Here is a 21,564-nt window from a genome sequence, read left to right as displayed (position 1 = left end):
ACTCCTGAAAGACAAACTTATGAAACACAAACTCATGAAAGACAAACTCCTGAAAGACAAACTCCTGAAAGACAAACTCCTGAAAGACAAACTCCTGAAAGACAAACTTATGAAAGACAAACTCTTGAAAGACAAACTCATGAAAGACAAACTCATGAAAGACAAACTCATGAAAGACAAACTCCTGAAAGACAAACTCCTGAATAACAAACTCCTAAGAGACAAACTCCTAAGAGACAAACTCCAAAAATACACACTCTTAAAAGACAAACGTCTTTGCGACAAATTCATATGAAACAAATGACACAAGCTCTTGAAAGACAAACTAATGAAAGACAAACTACAGAAATATACACTCTTAAAAGAATAACGTCTTTGCTACAAATTCCTATGAAACAAATGAGACAAGTTTTTGAAAGACAAACTCTTGAAAGACAAACTCTTGAAAGACAAACTCTTGAAAGACAAACTCCTGAAAGACAAACTTATGGAAGACAAACTCTTGAAAGACAAACTCCTGAAAGACAAACTCCTGAAAGACAAACTCCTGAAAGACAAACTCCTAAAAGACAAACTAGAGAAAGACCTATTCCTGGAAGATAAACTCCTGAAGGACAGTTACTCCTCACATGCAATTTCCTAAAATACAAACTGTTTTGAGGCAAATTTCTGAAAGATAAACTTCTTTCAAACCAACTAAAAAATACAAACACTTGAAAGACAAATTCTTGCGCTATAAGGGTGCCGCACAGTAAAGGCTAAGTACCTGAGCGCTATGACTCAGAAAGTAAAAAGTGATGAGCCCTATTGTCAGAAACGACTATTCTGACAACAATAAAATTAGAACGTTTATACTTTATCGCTTGAACATGTTCTAATCTTTTTATATCTTGATTATTTTATGACATTTCTCAAACATGATATTTGCAAATGTTGTAAATTTTGCAAAAATAATTCTATAACTCTCCCCCCCCCTCCTCCTTTCTTTACCCTACCTTTCCAAGCTTTAGTTTAAACAGTCTATAATTTTTATTCTTTTTATTGCTTCATTGCTTCTCATTTTTGGTTTGTTGGGTTGAGAATGGAAGGCAACCTCCCCCGCACAGCTTCCGAACCTCATTTTACCTATTTGCGGCAGTGCGCGTCCCCAGAGGATTTCCTAACCTCCCCCAAACAGTCTTCCGGGAAGGATCTTCCATTTATAATCGTCAATTTCTACGGGACTAATTTGATTATTAAAGCACGATCTATAGTATCCTTAACATTTGTTTTCTTCATGAGGTTCGGAAGCTGTGCGGGGGAGGTTGCCTTCCCTCCTTCGTTGGGTAAAAGTAACCAACCGCAATAGATCGGTAATTTCGACCAATATGAACTTCAAACTAAAGATTACTTTGTTGTAAATAAAACATTTTTAAAGTTTGTTTTTCCTTATCTTCCTCCGATAAAGTGGTATAAAGAGTACCGTTGTGAATCAGGCATGTAGCACATTAAACTGAGGAGGGGGGGGGGCTTACAATTTTCATTAAAAAATAATGCAAACAATCTTTATAATTCTCTTTCCTTTAAAGTAAAAAAGTCTTAGGGTCAAATTGCTTGAAAAATATGGTTAAAAATATATAGGGGGCAACAAAACCCCTCCCTTGGGGGATGGGGTGGCACAGTGGGGTATTATGAGGGGGGGTTGGCCAAAATGATTTTATTCCATAAACCTCATATTTATGTCAAATAAGGCTTGGCTGCTTAGAATTTTTTTTAATGAGAATTCTCAAAGTGGTTTAAATGTTATGTTTTAGTTAAGAATTTTGATTGAAAACTCTTAAAATAGGATTTTCCAACACGCTACTCTGACAACATTAAGGATTTGGGGTGCTGCTGGAGGACTTAAATCTTTTCTTTAATGGCTGTTAAAATCTTTTTATATATTTAGATTATCCCGAAACCCCTGTGCTTTTATGTGCTTTTGCCATAAATTATAAGTTTTTCGTTCCAAAAAGCTCGCTGTAAGAAAGACGACATCTAAATATATTGCGAGTTTACAGAATTCATTCAAGGATAAATATATGAATGGAAAAATAATTATAAATTGAAATCATTATAAATCAATGCTAGCTACAACTCGTTTTGTAAATGAAAAGATTATCATAATATATTCATTTTGTCCATTCTTACCATGAAACCCAAGACAAATGCATTTTAAGAGGAGTATTGTGATTAAAACCAGTCACCCCCCCATGACCCCCTAAAATACCCCACTGTGGGTGTGCCCCCCCCCCCATGGGTTAAGAACTGCTGATATAACATAGACTAAGAGTTGAGTAAAGTTTGTACTTCTCTGGTTACGAAAGGGGAAGCTTAAACTTGAAGAATTTGCTTATTGTCAGGCAATTTTATATAGATCCAATAATAAAACTATTTTGACAGCTAGGGGGCGGGGAAGGGGGAGTTGGTGCCCCCCCCCCTCCTACTTCTTACCATATTTTTTTATACAATTTGACTTTAAAACATTCAAATTTAAGAAAAGGTAATTAAAAAGTTTGTTTTTGGTGAAAAATTCTTATCATCAGAATTTCAACAATTTCTGGGGTCCGAATTAATATGGAAAACCCCCGGCCTCTCCCCCCTATTCTGTAGATATACACATACTATTAAGGTTTTGGCTAAGATGGATAGATAGTTTCTAAGTTTTCTGTATTTTGAAGAGGGGGGGGGGTCCTAGGATTTTAGCAATTTTTGTAATTATTAAAATAAAAATAAATTTTAGGGTTCATTTTCAGAAATTAGATCGAGAGCTTTACAAATTGAAGACGACGAGTTGAAAAGGAAAGAAACTGTAAACACATTTCTAAATTATACTTTTGAACTTTTGTAGCAAACTTTACATTTACAAAATACTTTCTTCACAAAGAATTATTTGAACTCCTTGTATAGTTAGTATCTAAAAATAAGGAAAAACTTACATAAATAAAAAATACATATCTTATGGAAATACTAAGAACGTGTTTAACATGTTTTTAAACTAATTCTTTTTGTTGAATCCCGCTCTGAAATATTTAAACAATCCCTTTAAAGGTTTCTGGGTTAAATAGAGGTTCCCCGGAGCCGGAGCCAGGTTTAGTTCAGCCATGTCGGAGAAATATATGAATATTGGTGCTCCGATGACAGAGCTGCCATTAGCTCAGTCCAGAGCTCATTCATCGCTATCTCACAGGTTCATCTTTTTTATTTATCCGCCATTTTGTTTAGAAGAATAAAAAACAGATTTTGTTCGAAGATTTCGTGGATTTTAACAAATGTTCATGCAGCATACATTTTGTGGATTTTAACAATCAATTTTAATAGATTTCGTGGATTAAAAAAAAAATATTTTTTCTTAAATTTTCGAAGCATACTTTTCGATGTTAAACTCTAAAAAATTGTATTTACCATTTTCTGTATTTTGTTTTTTTCTTTTGTTATGGGTGAGATGATTTAAATTCACTGGATTTAATCCCAATGTATTTACGTTAAAGACTTTGATAGAATTTCCACTGGAATTCAAAAATAAATTATATTGTGATTTTTGTTTGTTCGATTAAAAAACAAAATAATAATGGCTAATTTGCTAGTTATACTCTTATGGGTTTAAAATGTTTTTAAAATGTGAAATTCCAACTTTATAAACAGAGTAACCCACAAAGAATGAGACTTCATGGAGACGACATTCAGGGGCGTACGAGAGCATTTGAGTAGGGGGGGGGGGCACATTTTGCGAGCGTCAGCGCGCAAAAAAAAATTTTGTGTCCCCCCCTGGCAACATTGTGCCCCCCCCCTTAACCCCTTTTTTGAAAAAAAAATATTGATATTCACTATGTAAACTTAACTTTATGTAATTTTCTTAAGGGGGGGGGGGGGCACAATGTTGCCAAGGCCCCTACTCCTACTCGAAAAAACTGGTATTTTCTACAAGTAAATTTTTTTATATTAGCCTTATACAGGTTCACCAACAAAGGGTCAAACGACACAGGGTCAAACAACACACGGTCAAACGACACACGGTCAAACAACATACGGTCAAACGACAAAGGGTCAAACGACACTGGGTCAAACGACAAAGGGTCAAACGACATAGGGGGGTAACAAAATGCGACAAAGGGGCAACTTTTTTTAAAATTTTGACATCTGTTACAGTTAGTATTTATTTATTATTATTTAGGGTTAGGTTAAGACACTTTCTGGGCCGAGCGCTGCGGCTAGGACAGGCTAGGGGGCCGAGCGCTGCAGCCACATGGTCAATTATATCGATGTCTAACATATAAGATCCATGTACAAAATTGATAGGAGGGTTGCGAGTTTCCTATGATTCAAATCAAAAAATATTTTTATCATTTTGACCTTTTGTCGTTTGACCCTTTGTCGCACTTTTGACCCTTTGTCGTTTGACCCTTTGTCGTTTGACCCTTTGTCGTTTGACCCTGTGTCGTTTGACCTTTTGTCGGTGAATCCTTATACATTTTTTTCCAAGTGATTCACTTTAAAATTGTTTTTGATTAGTCTCTTGGATCTCTATTTATAAACGATCTAATATGATGTGGGACACCCTGTATGTTGAACACAATAAGAATCATTTTGAACCGAATTCTTTTATTCAATGCTATGCGTTGCATGCATTATGTCGCTCTTTGAAAATGAACATTTTTTGCTGCTTGCAATTTTCGAATGCTACTTGTTTTAATGCTTACACACATTAATTCTAGCAACGTTTAAAGGGCCGGTGTCACGTTAATTCTAACAACGTTTGCAGGGCCGGTGTCACGTTAAAAAGTGTATGGGTGTGAGATAATGTCCGCGGCTTCTGTCTCAAACATCAAATTTCAAAATTTTGAAATATAATACTTAGATATTTTACGTAGTTTACGTATGTTCAAGGGATAAAAGTAAAGATATGCATTATATTTCTTTGAACCGAAGACGACATTTGATACAAAATTTCGTTTCAAGCGGCTTTTCTAGTATTGTTACGTTTAAAAACTAATTTAAGCATTTTTTAATGTTCAGCATATGTCTATTAATGCATTCTTAATTTGATATTGTTGGGAAAGTATCTTAGTCATTAAGTAGTTCCACACTACCTGGGTTTTATCTCGCAAAGGACCTTTAATTGATTAACTTAAATATCAATATTTCATTTTGATTATATAATCTACAGCATGTCCCGCTTAATATGCAAATTTGATGAACGACCTTGATCATTGTTTTGATTTTTGGTCAATTGCAGAATAAAAAAAATCTGGAATATTAAGACGACTTTTGGGGTCAAGTTAAATAGTTCAAAAACATGAGACACAGAGAGTTTGAAGTGTGAGTAGGTCTATATCAATTGAAAAGTGATTTAATTACTTAATTGCAAAACTATAAGGTCTTGGATTTCTCAAAATTTTTAATATTGCTAAACTAACTAATTCACACTTTTCATTTAGATTATTTTGAAATAATTGCTTCTTAGTTTTTAAAATGCTTTGTCTATCCGCATTTTTACAGTGAGACCCACAAAACTGTTGGACAAAAATCTGCAACTTTATGTGTGTTCATATATAACAGTTGTTTTAAAGCAAAAAATTTTCCTAGAAGCTTAAAAAAACAACTTATTCAGTGAAATGAGTCTGAGTGCGCTGCACAATTGCTATGTTTAGGGTTTTTTGGACAATTTAAAATCTTATATCGAATCACCTTGCCTTATTCCTTTTCTATGGGATTTGAAATGTTTGGTTTGGGATTCTGCAACGTTTGGGGTTATACAATTGTTGAGATTTGACAGTGATTGCGATTTGCAATGATTGTTTGAGATTTGACATTGTTTGGGATTTAAAATGCTTGGTTAAGATTTGACATGTTTGGTTTGGGATTTGACGATGTGAAAATGTTTGGTTTGGAATTTGACAAAGTATGGAATTTTTAATGTTTGACAAAGTTTGGTTTGGTTTTAGGGGCAAGAAATTACGCCGTGCACACAGTTTGCAGGATCGTCTTCATCTTTCCTTTTACTCCAGGTATATGTAGCAGTAGTGAATTACANGCTGATGTAGCCGAACCAAGGGGGTGGGAGTTGTCAGGATATACCCCCTTTTATATTTAATTTTTTACTATAAAAATACAATAGACCTAGCATTATAGCCATATAGCTTTAATTTTGTACAGTACAATACATTTAGTACAGTACACGACCTTTAGTAACTCAAATACGCGTAATCGAGTACATGTGAAACAACTAACATTTTGAAATGATGTGATCCTTCTAATTTTTTTTGACAAGATGAAGCAAACTCTTTTCAACCATGTAAAATTTTACAAAATGTTTATTTTTAGTTCATGATATATGATTATTAAATTTACAAGTTACATAAATTTACTTTATATCGGTACAAAATACGCAAAGGTCTCGTATCGTGCCTGGGGATCTAACTGGTAGGACAATAATAAAGAATGTTGTGGGAACCAAACAAATGTGGAAAAGGAAGACGATATTTCAGCAATATTATGTGTTTTTGATATTGTTATTAAGCAAATTAAGTTTTACCATGGTAGCTTAAAAATCAACCTAAAAGTGAAATAGGTCTGTTTAAACTGCTTGTCTTATAGTGTCTATATGAGTATTACTGTAATGCATTGAATGTGTATTTGATATTGTTATAAAGCAAATAGTTTTACCAGCATCTTAAATATAGACTTAAAAGTGAAATGGGTCCTGCTCTATTATTTTTATTTTTAAAAGTTGTTAGTTCATCGTCAAAAAATACTAACAATCCACCACTATAAGTTGATATTAAATATAAAATATTAAATATATGTAAAATATTGTGGAAGACGATGTTTCGACCTCTAAAACAGAGTTCCACAACAGAAGGAGAACGCGGGATTCTGCTCAGCCTCGTGAGATTGATTTATAGTTAGATATATAAAGTTTTTGTCATATCAATAANAATAATTAATTACTTACTTACTTACTTACAGCTTTACGGGTCTCGCTGTAAAAATTGAAATTTTATAATTCTTATTTTTTTTTTAAATTGCATGCGCATCTTTAAAAATCTTTTTTTCTCGTTATTATGAGTCTAATTTTTAATCCTTATACACATATTCTAAGAGAATACAAGAGAATACAATTGAGTTCAAAAATAATAAATCAAAGTATTTTTGGGAAAAAAATCAAAGTTCTTTTTACTGTCCAAAATAAATTATTTAAGACTTAAAAGAAATCTAAAAAAAATTTGCATGCAGTGTTTATTTTCAGGGTAAAACAAGCGTTATAAAGTGTTTCTATTTTCTTGCGTTAAATGTTCTTTCAACCAGACTTATCATAAAAATGTTTTATATTTCTCAGTTTAGATCAAATAAAGCGGGGTTTTATAAGAACTTCAACAAACAAGAAATATATTGTAAAATACAGACGGCAATAAAAAAAATGTCCTAAAATAGTTTAATTTTGATTTTATTCTATTTTAGAGCACAATCATCAATGGGAGGAGCGGCAAAATTCCATGATAGTTGTCAATCTGTGAGTCATCAAAACATGGTAGTTTCTTGGCAGTTCAATAGTTAAATAATTAAAGAGTTAATTTTCTAAGCTTTGCTCAGAAACTTAACTCTCTCTTTTAAGACAATAATTTGAAGCAAATCAGTTAAATTGGTTTATGTAATATAGGCTTGGATTTGAATGATTTCTATAGGTTATGAAAATAGGCTTGTAATCAGACTTTTTAAAGTAACATTTTCTTTCTGGAATCAACAATATCCTGATAATTATCCTTTTGCAAAAATTATGCAATAATTTTTCTAAATTATTTTTATTCAGCAAAATGCAATTGAGTACATGAATCATGATTTTTCCTGAATTTTCCGCAGTTCCAATTTTCCTGCATTCTTCAAAGCAATAAAATCTGGAAAATAATGCCAATAAACAATCCAATTGGCCTTGAGCTTTGATCAATAGTTGGTTAAAAGTTGACGATGAAGAGTCAAAGTTGACAAAACATTAACTAAATTATTTTAGTTTACGATACTTAAAAATAAGCTACAATCCCATGCTCTAGAACGGATTTTGGTCTAGGGATCCTCTCTTATTTAAAACAATCCCTTTCTCTATAGAACGGATTTGAAAGTAGGGATCTACTCTTATTTAAACAATCCCTTATTCTAGAACGGATTTTGATATAGGGATCCTCTCTTATTTCAAAACAATCCCTTTCTCTAGAACGGATTTGGAAGTAGGGATCCTTTCTTATTTCAAAACAATCCCTTTCTTTAGAACGGGTTTTTATATAGGGATCCTCTCTTATTACAAAACAATCCCTTTCTCTATAGAACGGATTTGGGTCTAGGGATCCCCTCTTTTTCTTAAACAATCCCATTCTATAAAACGGATTTGGGAATAGGAATCCCCTCTTTTTTTCAATCCCATGCTGCAGAACGAATTTTGGTCTAGAGATCCCTTCTTATTTAAAACAATTCCTTTTGTCTAGAACGGATTTTGGTCTAGGGATACCGTCTTATTTAAAACAATCCCTTTCTCTAGAACGGATTTGGATCTAGGGATGCTCCTCTACAGAAAGGAGAAAGTCCGCTTCGAATTTGTTCTTTGACAAAAGAAGAATTCCAGATTAGTAAAGACGCAAAGTTTTCTCCAGGTTAATCAATTTTTAAATTCTTTTTATCATAATATATAATTCTTTGTTCTTTTGTTCTTTTATTCTTTCCTTGTTTTATTCTTTTATTGGCTCATTATTTCTCTCTTTTATTCTTTTGTTAGCTAATTATTTTATTATTTTATTCTTTTATTAGCTAATTGTTTTATTCTTTTATTAGCTAATTATTTTATTCTTTTATTAGCTAATTGTTTTTTTGTTTTATTCTTTAATTTTGTTATCTATTCTTATTCTATTATTTCATTCTTGTTCTTGTTCTTGTCCTTGTTCTTGTCCTTGTTCTTGTTCTTATTCTTGTTCTTGTTTTTGTTCTTGTTCTGTTTTTGTTCTTGTTCTTGTTATTGTTCTTGTTATTGTTATTGTTATTGTTATTGTTCTTGTTTATGTTCTATTTAAAATTCTTGTTTTTGTTCTTGTTAAAGTTCTTGTTAATGTTCTTTTGTTTTGTTCTTGTTGATGATCTTGTTAATTTTCTTGTTAATGCTCTTGTTTTTGTTCTTGTTAATGTTCTTGCTCTTGTTCTTGTTCTTGTTCTTGTTAATGTTCTTGTTCTTGATCTTGTTCTTGTTATTGTTAATCTTAAGTGTTCTTGTTTCTTGTCCTTGTTCTTGTCAATGTTCTTAACCCTAAAGTCAAAAAAGAAATTCCATGTTTTCAACATATTTTAGGTATTCAAGTTTCCTGTTCATATTTAGGTATTCAAGTTTCCTGTCCATATTTGTATTGTAACTCTAAGAATTCTCAGTTCCAAAATGCTGGCAGATTTCCCTCAGGTAGATTCCCCTAACCTAACCCTGAGGTAGATTACCCTAACCTAATTCTCAGGTAGATTCCCCTAACCTAACTCTGAGGTAGATTCCCCTAACCTAACCCTGAGGTAGATTCCCCTAACCTAACCCTCAGGTAGATTCCCCTAACCTAACCCTCAGGTAGATTCCCCTAACCTAACCCTCAGGTAGATTCCCCTAACCTAACCCTCAGGTAGATTCCCCTAACCTAACCCTCAGGTAGATTCCCCTAACCTAACCCTCAGGTAGATTCCCCTAACCTAACCCTCAGGTAGATTCCCCTAACCTAACCCTCAGGTAGATTCCCCTAACCTAACCCTCAGGTAGATTCCCCTAACCTAACCCTCAGGTAGATTCCCCTAACCTAACCCTCAGGTAGATTCCCCTAACCTAACCCTCAGGTAGATTCCCCTAACCTAACCCTCAGGTAGATTCCCCTAACCTAACCCNAAAGAATATAAAGTTGACCCCTCCCTCACCTCCCTCCCTAAATGTTGAAAAGGGTTAAGCCCTCCCCCTCCCACCCCGGGACTGATTTTAAAGTTACACTATTATAATTTCCGTAAATTCTTTGATGTATAGAAATGTTAAACTTTTCTAATTCTGAATTTTTTTTGTAAGAAAAAACTTACCAATAAAGGGATTGATCCCAAACTTAAAGATTATAATGTGACTGTTCCCAAATTTGAAAATAAAGAGAACGTACAGGAAATCTGGTTCTGTATCTAACTTGACAAATGGGAATCAGCAGATCCAGTCTAATGCAGCAACGACTCAGGAAAATTTAAATTGTTGAAATTAATAAATTAAATTCCTTCTTTTAAGTGTAGACACAATTTCAAGTGGCCCTCATTTTCAAAATTCACATATGCCACACAATAGAACCCATAAGATTAGTGTCCCTAGATAAATTAGACTATATAGCTCATCTAGTTTTCACTATACCGAAGTGTTTTGCAGCTGAAATTGAAAATATGAAGTTACCTCTAATACTAGCTACGTACATACAGTACATTAAATAAAAAGAGTTGCGGCAAGTATTGTTTATACTCTGTACAAATGTATGTAGTGTTTTGTTTTGTTTAGAGAACCAGTAAAATAAAAATACATACAATTCAGAATGACAACATACAGAGGCCAAATTTAAAGAATTTGAGCCGCGGTTTAAATTTAAGCCGTGGCTCATATATGATTGGTTTCACTTAAAACTGTATTAAATTTTTCAAGATTTAAGCCGGCGCTCAATTGAAACCGTTTTTTGGGGGGTATGAGACGCGGCTTAAATTAATTAAACTCGGACACTGATCAGTTAAATTATTTTTCTACGGATTGACCCCAAAAAGTAAAACGTATTCATTAACCGTTTGTTTGAAGATTTAATGAATTACATTGTATACAAGGAGTTGTACAATTTTAAGCTTTATAGTCTGCATAAACAAGCTATTCTAATGTATCTAGGTCTGTAATTGTGTCGCTTAAAGGTTGGAGATATTCTAGTTGTTCTATCTGGAAAAGAGATAAACTTTGTTTAATTTTTTCTTTTCTCTGCTGCGTATAAATCCGCAAGTCTAATTGAAAATTGTATATCTGTGCATTAGCAATGGTAAAATAAGAATGTCGGCATCATTTTGCTGTAAAAACTTGAAAATAAGTCGACAGTCTCTTAAAACAAAAAATTAAACGAAAATGTGGAAGAAAAACTTTAAAGATCAACAATTTAAACATATTTAGACATGGCCGTTTGTTGAGGAATCTAAACTCAAAAATTAACATAATATTATTATTTAAAAATGTCGCGCGGTGAAAACTACTCACATTACCCTTTAAATATTTGCCATTACTTGCATTAAAACAACTCAGATTTCAATGAAAACAATTAAAAGAAAAAATTGAAAACTGATAATTCGACAGAAATACAAAAGCTGACAATTGTTACTTTGCAACTGTCGGAAAAGTTCTTTTTAACTTTAACTTTTAACTGTCGTTTAGTTTTTAATAAACCTCCATTTAAAGAGAAGCAACCCCGATTCCCAATTGAACCCTTGAAACGTTTATGTTGTCCTTAATTTTGGAGATATCCACGTATTTTATCTCTAAAAAAGTGTTTAATTTTGACAAGATCCTTCGTTGTTTCGCATCAAGAAATCTGCAAGTCATGGATATTTGTTTCATTCTTCATTAGATAACGTTTTTAAGAGTATTGTTGAGAATTGAACATGCCTCACATTAAATGTAGGTTCCATAGACCCTTAACAGAATTTAGTTTTATGGAAGAATCACATTTTTAACGGAATACCCAATTTAAAGTATAAGAATGGCAAACTTTTTAATTAATTTAGAAAGAAAAATTTATTCCGCAAACAAAAATCCATTGGAATACCATTGCACATTGTTCACCCTTTAACCTTTCCATTGGAATGCCATTGGTGTCACATTGAACATCACCGAAACAATTCATTGAACTGCTATTGGATTTCTACCTTATACCTTTCGGACTACCACAGAAAACATTCTAACTTTTCGGAGTCTAGTGCCATTGTACTTTCCATTGGAAACCTTCCTAACCTTTTGGAGTACCACTGGATTCTTTTGTAACATTCCAATGGAAACTATTTAACCTTTTGGACTTCTTTGTACCATTCCACTGAAACACAAATAGAAACATTTAGATAATTCCATTGGAACAGTACACACTACACACTACACACAACACACAACACACAATACACTTCACACTACACACTACACACTACACACTACACACAACACACTTCACAGTACACACTACACACTTCACACTGCACACTGCACACTGCACACTGCACACTGCACACTGCACACTGCACACTGCACACTGCACACTATACACACTTCACTTCACGCTTCACACTTCACACTTCTCTCTTCACACTTTACTCTTCACACTACACATGTCCAAATTTAAACTTTTGTTTTGAGTTTTGAAAACAAATACAGGTTTACTGCAATAAGCGATACTTCTATTTGGAAGCGCAAAGCTATGTGATTGATGGCCACCCTGAGCTATTTCTCTGGTTATGGTTCCTAGGTTAGCTAATAGATCTAGTATACTTTAAGGTTTTTCTCTGGTTATGGTTCTTAGGTAAGCTAGCTAGTAGATCAAGTATAATCTGAGCTATTTTTCTGCTTATAGTTCCTTGGTAGGCTAGTAGATCTAAGCTATATTTCTGGTTATTATTACTAGGTAGCTAGTAGATCTAGTATAATCTCAGCTATTTCTCTATTTATGGTTCCTAGGTAAGCTAGTAGATATAGTATACTCTCAGCTATTTCTCTATTTATGGTTCCTATGTAAGCTAATAGATCTATTATACTCTCAGCTATTTCTGTACTTTTGGTTCCTAGGTAAGCTAATAGATCTAGTATACTCTCAGCTTTTTCTCTTTTTTATGGTTCCTAGGTAAGCTATTAGATCTAGTATACTCTCAGCTATTTCTCTATATATGGTTCCTAGGTAAGCTAGTAGACCTAGTATACTCTCAGCTATTTCTCTGTTTATGGTTCCTAGGAAAGTTAATAGATCTAGTATACTCTCAGCTATTTCTCTATATATGGTTCCTAGGTAAGCTAGTAGATCTAGTATACTCTCAGCTATTTCTCTATTTATGGTTCCTAGGTAAGCTAATAGATCTAGTATACTCTCAGCTATTTCTCTATTTATTATTCCTAGGTAGCTAATAGATTTAGTATGCTGTAAGCTATTTCTCTATTTATGGTTCCTTGGTAAGCTAGTAGATCTAGTAAACTGTAAACCATGGTTTCTAGGTTTCTTTTCATATGAGCTATTTCCGTGGATTATTAAATTCTGAGCTATTTCATTAGATTTAATTTAACTAATTTTGCAGGTTCAGACAGTGAAGAGATCTATTATAGGTTAGTTTATTTCTTCATCTATTTTTTTTTGTATTTTTTTCTTTTTTTTCATTTATTTAGTTATCCTTTGTTTAAAAAATTTTAAATTTTTAGTTATTAAGGTTTCCTTTGTTAAAAAATTGTTTTACTTTTTTATTTATTAGTTATTTATTTTTCCCATTATTCGAACATGTGACTATAAAAATGGATGATTTATGTTTAGATATAATTTAACAGATATCCATGGTAAATCTGAATATTAATGTTTAGATATAATTTAACAGTTATCCATGGTAAATCTGAATATTCCTACAAGGGACCGGTCATTAGTCTAATGAGGTCGGCAACAGAGGTAAATTTTTATTTTTAAATTTAAATTCAAAAAAAGAGGAATATCTCAGAATCGTCCATATGTAATATGGAGGGTCACTTGAACCTGTATCTACAGTTTCTTAAAACATATCATCTTCTACAGTTCCTTTAAACATATTATTTTCTACAGTTCCTTTAAACATATCATTTTCTACAGTTCCTTTTAACATATTATTTTCTACAGTCCCTTTAAACATATCATTTTCTATAGTTCCTTTAAACATATCATTTTCTACAGTTCCTTCAAACATATCATTTTCTACAGTTCCTTTAAACATACCATTTTCTACAGTCCCTTTAAACATATCATTTTCTACACCTTTAAACATATCATTTTCTACAGTTCCTTTAAACATATCATTTTCTACAGTCCCTTTAAACATATCATATTCTACAGTTCCTTTAAACATATTATTTTTTACAGTCCCCTTTAAACATATCGTTTTCTACAGTTACTTTAAACATATCATTTAATGGGTCTCTTAAAACATATAATTTTCTAAGCCTTTACCAATAACCATGACGGTGCACAATATGATTAAAAGTTTTCAAGTTTGTTTGGATTATTAACCTGAAAATAAAGAAATATATTTAATCAAAACTTTAATTAAAAGTTTTCAAGGTTTGTTCAACTAAATAAAGTTTTCATTATTTTTGCTTCTTTTTGTTGCTCACTAACAAGTGGGAACATGGAGGTGTTTTGGATTAACCATTAAACCATCCTTAAGGGACTGAAAGCGTAATTTCAAGTGACCCTCCTTGCAGAGATATCAATGCCCGTTTTTGAAAATCGCTGAAATATACACTTCTCATTTCAGAAAACGAAGTTTTTTCCACATACTGATCCTATTATGTAATGAGGATCCCTTTAAATCTCTTTAAAGGCATTAATAATGTGGAAGATATCGTCTTTATAGCTAAAAAAGTGTTTAATTCTGACAATCTCCACTATTGTTTCTGCAGAAGAAATCCTCAAGTCACATTTAAAGAGAAGCTATAATTGAAAATAAAAAAAAATTTTAAGAGAAAAACATGGAAATCTCATTTAATCTCTCCAGCCTAAATTTTACTTGGAGTGAGCTAATTTTTTTTTTTACATTATTGAAAAAGTCTCTCTAATAAACATTTATTTAAAAAAAAAACGTGCTCGAGGGATTTACTAGCCAACTAAAATCCATTGATCGGTTTTATCTAATGAGAGGTGAAATAACCCCCCTACATTTTCAACATTATTAAAATTATTATTATTATTATTATTCTGTACCTCAGCAGCATCTAAAAGTATCCAATGCAGGGTGTAGAGAAGTTTAGTTTCTGCAGTACCAAGGTTTAAAATCGAACTTTTTCTGCAAAACACACATTTTCTAGATCCAGACAAAAGGAATTTAAAGGGAGTGACCGGCTATGTAAGGTAGTTGTATACTGAGTATCTATTAAAAGCTAGAAACTGTGATATTTTCTACATCTAGAGTGACATTGTGTACATCTGGAGTTCACAACAAATAAGCAGACGTTTACATTTAGGAATATTTAAGGATCCTTTGGATACAGACTGAAGGAATAAAGTCTTTGCCACTTAATATAATCGGACAACTTTCAACTATTTCTCAACCCCCCAAGGCAAAATCCAATCGGCCGGCCCCCGGGGGGGGGGGGGGGGGGCCGGAATGAAGGAATAAAGTCTTTGCCACAACCTCTAATTTTCTATTCCCTATATCATTTCAACCTGATAAAGTCCTTTAATATTTCAAACTTAAATTATTTGATCTAACAGTATTCATAGTTTGAAGTATGTAAGGTCTACGAAATTGTGTTGCAAAGATATAAAGATTAAGAAATAAGTTTGTGGCAAAGACGCAATTCCTTTATAATCAAATTTTATGATTTATGTTAAAAGAGTATTTCTTTAAAAATTGTAAATCTTAAGTATTATTTGCAACAAGTGTCCGTTAGATGGCAGTCAAAACCTTTTGTAAGAATATAGCATATGCAATATCAAATCTACCTGTACTGTATCATGCTTGCAGTACAGTGCAGTACATGAGGGAACGATGCCACAACAAACCTCCATCTGTAAACAGTTTAGATTAGTTACTTTTTTATTGAAATTTCAAAAAGGGGCCGGGTGATTTTGTCAAGAATATGCATATATATTATATAATATATGGGCTAATGATTATTTGATCCGACTGAGACAATTAGGAATTTAGTTACTTTCAAAATTTTTAATTAGCATTGAATTTCAAGAACTGATAGTAAAAAAGCTTGCAAAAAATCAACTTCAGAAGAAAGGAGACTCTAATTCTGTAAAGTGACCTGCTGATTAAACATAAACAACCAATCTTGATAAATCTTGAATAAGTAAAAAGACGACATTAAGTCTTACCTGGGAATAGACTGTAGTGCCTGGGTAAGAGACGGAGAAAGACCAAAATGTATATTTTGAACCAGGACTTTTTCCAGGATCTAATTTAAGAAGTAGTCAATTGATCAATTTGACCTAATTTCAACTTAAAGGGACTGTATGGACTAATTTCAACTTAAAGGGACTGTATGAACTAATTTCAACTTAAAGGGACTGTATTACCTAATTTCAACTTAAAGGGATTGTATGACCTAATTTCTCTCTGAAAATTGAATATTTTTGATTGTGTTTTTGGGAAACTTGATTTGAGCCTTCTGCACTGCAGTAGTAGCAACGGAGAAAGTTGTCAGAATTAAACACTTTAAAGAGAAAAACGGCGAAATATTCCATATTATTGAATAGATAAAGGTCTGAAGGTTATCGTTGTGAATCACGCAGTCCCTTTAACAGTCAAATTAACAACCAACATAGTATCCCACTTTGTTTTCATTAATGCAGATTTATTGTAAAGAAACGGATTTTTTTGCGAAAATTTGGTTTGCAAAATTGAAACAAAAAGGGTGGATTTATCCAAAATATAAACAGATTTTACTTTTATCTTTATCAGATGTTTCTGGAAAAAGAACTTAATTAAGAAAAAGTTCCCAGTAGTACCCATAAAATTATGGAAAATGAAGACGACTCTATTACCAAAGTTAAAAATTTAAACTGGCTGAAATGCCCGGCGTTGCCCGTGGAATTAAAAAAATAATTAAGAAAAAAAAAATTATTTTCTTTTAGCCTTTGTTAGCCCCGGGATACCACCGCGGTTCCCTCAAAAAATGTCCATTCGGTCCAGCCATTTGGCCGGCTATAAGGAACATATACACGATCATGTCTTATTTTATTAAATAGTAGTTCAGTGCTAAGGAAACACAGCAATTGTGGAGTGTAATACAGATACCCATGCATTATAAATGCTACTGCAAAAACCATATGATTTTTGACAACATTAAAAAACATTAAATTGCTTTAATGTCGTCTTTGTACTCTAGAGTTATATCACTATATACAGTTATATCAGTGAGACCTATTTAGTATATATAGGTCTCACTGTGTAGAAATAGCACAGATAAAATGATTTACTTTAAAATAAAAAAGGAAGTATTTAGTAAAACTTGGCTACTTTCCATATGTTTCAATTTTAGCACTGTTATAAAAACAATTCGAGGAACAAAATAATAATACTTTTAATCTTTTATCTTACAACTTGCAGAACATTTGCAAACTTAATTCTTTTTTGAATTTCAAGTTACATTCAATTTAAAAAGAAACATGCACGATTTACAACTTAACTAATTTTTAATAATTTACTCTTTTGTTTCGGAAGCAGAAATGCGCCAGTCTCTATACCATGATTGAAAAAAATGAATTTGAGAGACGAGATACAACAGATATCATGCATTCTTGAACAGACGCAGCTTTAAAGGGTACTGTTGTGATTTCAATATGCTCCTCTGTGAATTACGTCCAACTAGTATCTTTAAACATAAAACAAAAATATTCGAAATGGCAGATTTTTTATGTAACACTATATGAATTAGAACATATTTTTTTTAAAGAAAATGCTCTGTAAAAGGACTGTAAAGGAAAATTGAAAGGGGGTATAGGCTAAAACCTAAAAGTCCCAGGAGTTGATTGAGACTTATACGTATATATAAGATATATACGTTTTGGTATAATTTTGACACAGTTTTATGTCAATTTCTCGAGACAGGAACATCAAATACATGTCTTATATGTTTCAATCAACTCCTGAGATTCACAGGTTTGAGCCTATACCCCCTTTCAATTTTCCTTTACAATCCCTTTGAGTAAAAATATTCCCGTAAATAATGATTTATTTAAATGACATTTATTAACTTATTATTTAATTTAGGTACGCAACGAAGGCAGATGCTTGGTAATTAGGGAAAAAGTGTGGGATTACATGTCCTATAAGCTTAGAATCGTCAAGGTAAGCTAATCTTCTTTAAAGGGACTGTAAGCGTAATTTCAAGTGATCCTCCATGCAAAGATAGCAATGCCCGATTTACAACGGTACCATTGAAAGCTTTGTCTGATCAAGTTTCTTTAAGCTGCTTATTTTCATTAACTGTGAAAGTTAATTGCGCAATTCTTGTTTGTAAGAAGCAATGGTGAAACTTTTAAAACATTTTTTGAGTCATAAAAACGACATAATCCATTTATTATCAGATTAAGGTTTAATAAAGGGCAATGTTGTAAATCGGGCATTAACATGCTATTTGTGCAAGGAGGGTAACTTTAAGTACAGTCCTTTTAAATTGATGAAGTGAACTGTCAAATAAACATCGCAAATAAAGAGACTGTGAACTGTTAAATAAACATCGCAATTAAAGAGACTGTGAACGTAGTTTCTATGTTTCTATGTTCAACTATCTGGGAACCCAGCGTTGCCCAGGGTACTCATAATTACTCCCGCCGTTTACCCGCACTTAATCGATTTTACCGGTAAACTAATTTTCGCTTTAAAAGTCAACCCACTCACCTTAGAATCTTTAAACCAAGCTAAGAACATTACAGTGGCTCTCCCGAGTTCCTTAATTAAAATTTGAGGCAAATCGGTCCAGGGGTTCCTGAGTCATGATCGGACAAACAAACAAACAAACGTTTCAACAGAGATTACAACTTTATACATGTAGATATTACCCTTCAACCCTTTAACCCGAAAATTGTAAGTTTTTTTGCAATTCTATGTAAATTGTGACCTGGGGATTAATGCAACAGGGACAAGGACAGAAATCTAAAGAATTAACATCTTTTCACGATAGAAAAATGACAATATCTTCTTCATTGTTTCACAGATACCTTTTATATCTATCTTTTATACTAAAAAAAAAATTAAAAAATTGAGTGTTACACCATGTTCGCTTTTTCCATCGTAATTAGGTCGTTTTTTTGCATGAATCTTCTTTCAACATACAAAAAAAATTAAATGTTTAGAATACAAAATGTGTAAAAAATGTGCTACTGATACATAATGCCAAATTTTAACCCGGAAAATTTTGGCAAAAACAACCAAAAACAAAGCAACATTTCAACATGAGAGATGATTCTAAAGAGTACATCATCACCTATCCCAGGTGTTCTTTTAAATGCAACGTTAAAGGGACCAACCCCCGAGAAGTCAGAACACTCAAGAAAATTGCTCTATCGGAAGTACACCAAGCAATGAAATACACAACCTACATCAATCCAGAAACCCGTTTAGACAACTTTTACATAACCCAACACTGTTGGAAAACCCTCAACATCCCAGAAACCCTGAAAAGAGAACTCGAGGAATCCTACATGAATTGTATCAAACACAAGAACAGTGTTGTGATCAGACAGCCCATACACAACATTAAAGTTTATAAAGGTTTTAAATGCGATTTTTTTGTTATTGTTTAAAATTTAACTTTTTTCTCCTTGGATTTAGAATAGTTTTTTGACGGACGAATTGTCACAACAATGCAAACTGTGGAAAAACGTGAGTTTACTGTATGGAAGAACCCTATACCATTTTTATTGTAATATAGAAATCTACAAAATCATTTCAAAACATAATTTGATAGAAAAGCTACAAACTTGGATTTCCAACGAAATTGAATATCCACTTCACGAAAATTTTCCATGGTTTACGCTTCCTTCCTCAGAAAGGTTGAGAAATAGGAAAGAAAATTTTCACAAAATTTCGTATTTTTTCGCTGGAAACCCTACTACAAACAGATGTTCCTGGTTATTTGAACTTTGTCTTGTTTGGTGATTTTAAAATATTTTTCAGAATTTGAAATAAAACCCAATTAATTTGGACAGTTGGTTAAAGCTGTTTGGTGAAAATAATTGTTTATCTAACAAAGCATGCTCATAGGAAATGTAGACATAAGTTTGGGGGAGTCTTTATTTCAAAATTGGCTTTTTTTATTCACAAAAGTAGCTTTTAGACCTCTATCTGCGTAATACTGAGAAAGATATCCATTTTTATCTATCTCTTGACGTGTTGAGAAGATTTTTCTATATTTTTTTTCATTTTAAGCATAGTCATATTCATAAAGAAATCAGAATTGAAAATAATCGATTCTTATTCTAAAAATTATAATTATCTTATTCACCCTGGATCAGACAAAGGTTTAAACGGTACCGATGTGAATCAGACATTCCCTTTTTGCAAAATGTGCAATTTCCCAAGCGGCAACTTTCCAAAGGTTAGGTGAGGCCCTCAGAGGTGCAGCAGGCTGCAAGCGTTGCGATAAGTATGGGCTAGGGGGCCGAGCGCCGCGGCTAGAACAGGCTTGGGGCCAAGCGCTGTAGCTAGGACAGACTTGAGAAGTTGCCGCTTGGGAAATTGCACATTTGGGAAGTTGCCACTTGGGAAAATACCATTGGGAAAGTACCTAGCATCTTTGAAAATGGAGAATAATTATAAATTACGTCTACAGTCTACAGTTTTATGTTTACAATGGATTTTTCTATATATTATTTTAGGTCTGATGTTTTAACCTAATTAGCACCTTACCAGATATATTCAGGTACATTTTTTGGTAACTATTTAATGATATAGTATACACATTATACAGTGAAAATTGAAACACAATGGAATCACTTTCGTCTTTTTTTTATATTTTTCAGTTTTGGTGATTTGGATTATGCTGGGTTGGAGTTGGGTTGGGGTTAGGTTAAGCTGGGTTGGAGTTGGGTTAAGCTGGGTTGGAGTTGGGTTGGAGTTGGAATAAGCAGGGTTGGAGTTGGGTTGGAGTAGGGTCGGAGTTGGGTTGCAGTTGGGTTGGAGTTAGACGTAGTTAAATGACGTGAAGTCAATTTATATTCGTAAAAATGCGGTTTGCGGTTGGGGTTAAAACTACTCAATATTTTCTTAGAAACTACTCGGTAATTAGTTCGGATACTCTTTAGGTCGGTTTCCATAGCATCATAACTCCACTGCAGTTTTGGTTTTCACTGTATTATTTCTTTTTTTATATAACATTTTTCATTTAGTTTTCTGTTGCTCTGAGCCTTAAGAAACATGGAACAAAACCAACATAAACTATGTGACATTTTGATGAATAAAAAGTGTGAAATTAGAAGAAATTGAAATTAATAAAATTGTTGTCCATGACTGCTTGCATAAAAACCAGATTTTCCACATTTTGTTTCTGGACTATGAACAGAATCTTATGTGACCACCACCATAAAATACCGTTTTTCTAAAAATACCATAAAAGAATATATAAGATTTCAGATGGGAAAACAATGTTATCTTCTTCATTTTACTTAGATATTTTTCTATATAAGAAATAGAAATTCCAAATAATCTAAATTAAATTCATAACGATCCATATTAGTTAAGAAAAGATGCAAGATTGTAAAACAAAATTGATACTTTTAGTGGTTTTATGAAAATTGAATACGGTGTTATAAATCTGTTTTC

General features: G+C 32.8%; 1 protein-coding gene and 1 long non-coding RNA gene across 2 annotated transcripts; one reads left to right on the top strand and one right to left on the bottom strand.

Annotated features, from left to right (window-relative positions):
* The first annotated feature begins 2,774 nt into the window (after nucleotides 1–2,774).
* LOC111716386 (uncharacterized) lies at nucleotides 2,775–21,252 on the top strand. The gene is made up of 13 exons (XM_023491831.1): nucleotides 2,775–2,820; nucleotides 3,087–3,208; nucleotides 5,964–6,026; nucleotides 7,480–7,549; nucleotides 8,549–8,660; nucleotides 9,374–9,451; nucleotides 11,065–11,069; nucleotides 12,443–12,533; nucleotides 13,351–13,378; nucleotides 13,628–13,709; nucleotides 18,013–18,090; nucleotides 20,622–20,665; nucleotides 21,132–21,252. Exons 2-12 carry the CDS (start codon nucleotides 3,123–3,125, stop codon nucleotides 20,625–20,627), a joined length of 699 nt encoding a protein of 232 aa, XP_023347599.1. The 5' UTR covers nucleotides 2,775–2,820; nucleotides 3,087–3,122; the 3' UTR covers nucleotides 20,628–20,665; nucleotides 21,132–21,252.
* Nucleotides 14,993–16,206, bottom strand: LOC111716384 (uncharacterized). The gene is made up of 3 exons (XR_002768472.1): nucleotides 16,116–16,206; nucleotides 15,735–15,800; nucleotides 14,993–15,075 (listed from the first exon to the last, which is right to left on the bottom strand). It is a non-coding gene; the product is annotated as an uncharacterized LOC111716384 (long non-coding RNA).
* Nucleotides 21,253–21,564: the final 312 nt, after the last annotated feature.

Source organism: Eurytemora carolleeae, unplaced genomic scaffold (genome assembly GCF_000591075.1).
Source record: "Eurytemora carolleeae unplaced genomic scaffold, Eaff_2.0 scaffold1175, whole genome shotgun sequence".
NCBI lineage: Eukaryota > Metazoa > Arthropoda > Copepoda > Calanoida > Temoridae > Eurytemora > Eurytemora carolleeae.
Note: the sequence above shows the minus strand (reverse complement) of the source record. Positions and strands in the feature narration are given on the sequence as shown.

Coding starts and splice junctions, on each gene's coding strand:
- LOC111716386 (XM_023491831.1), top strand. CDS start 3,123: ATGTCGGAGAAATATATGAATATTGGTGCTCCGATGACAGAGCTGCCA. Junction 7,550..8,548: donor CTGTGAGTCATCAAAACATG/GTAGTTTCTTGG, acceptor CCCTTTCTCTAG/AACGGATTTGGATCTAGGGA. Junction 13,710..18,012: donor TAATGAGGTCGGCAACAGAG/GTAAATTTTTAT, acceptor TATTTAATTTAG/GTACGCAACGAAGGCAGATG.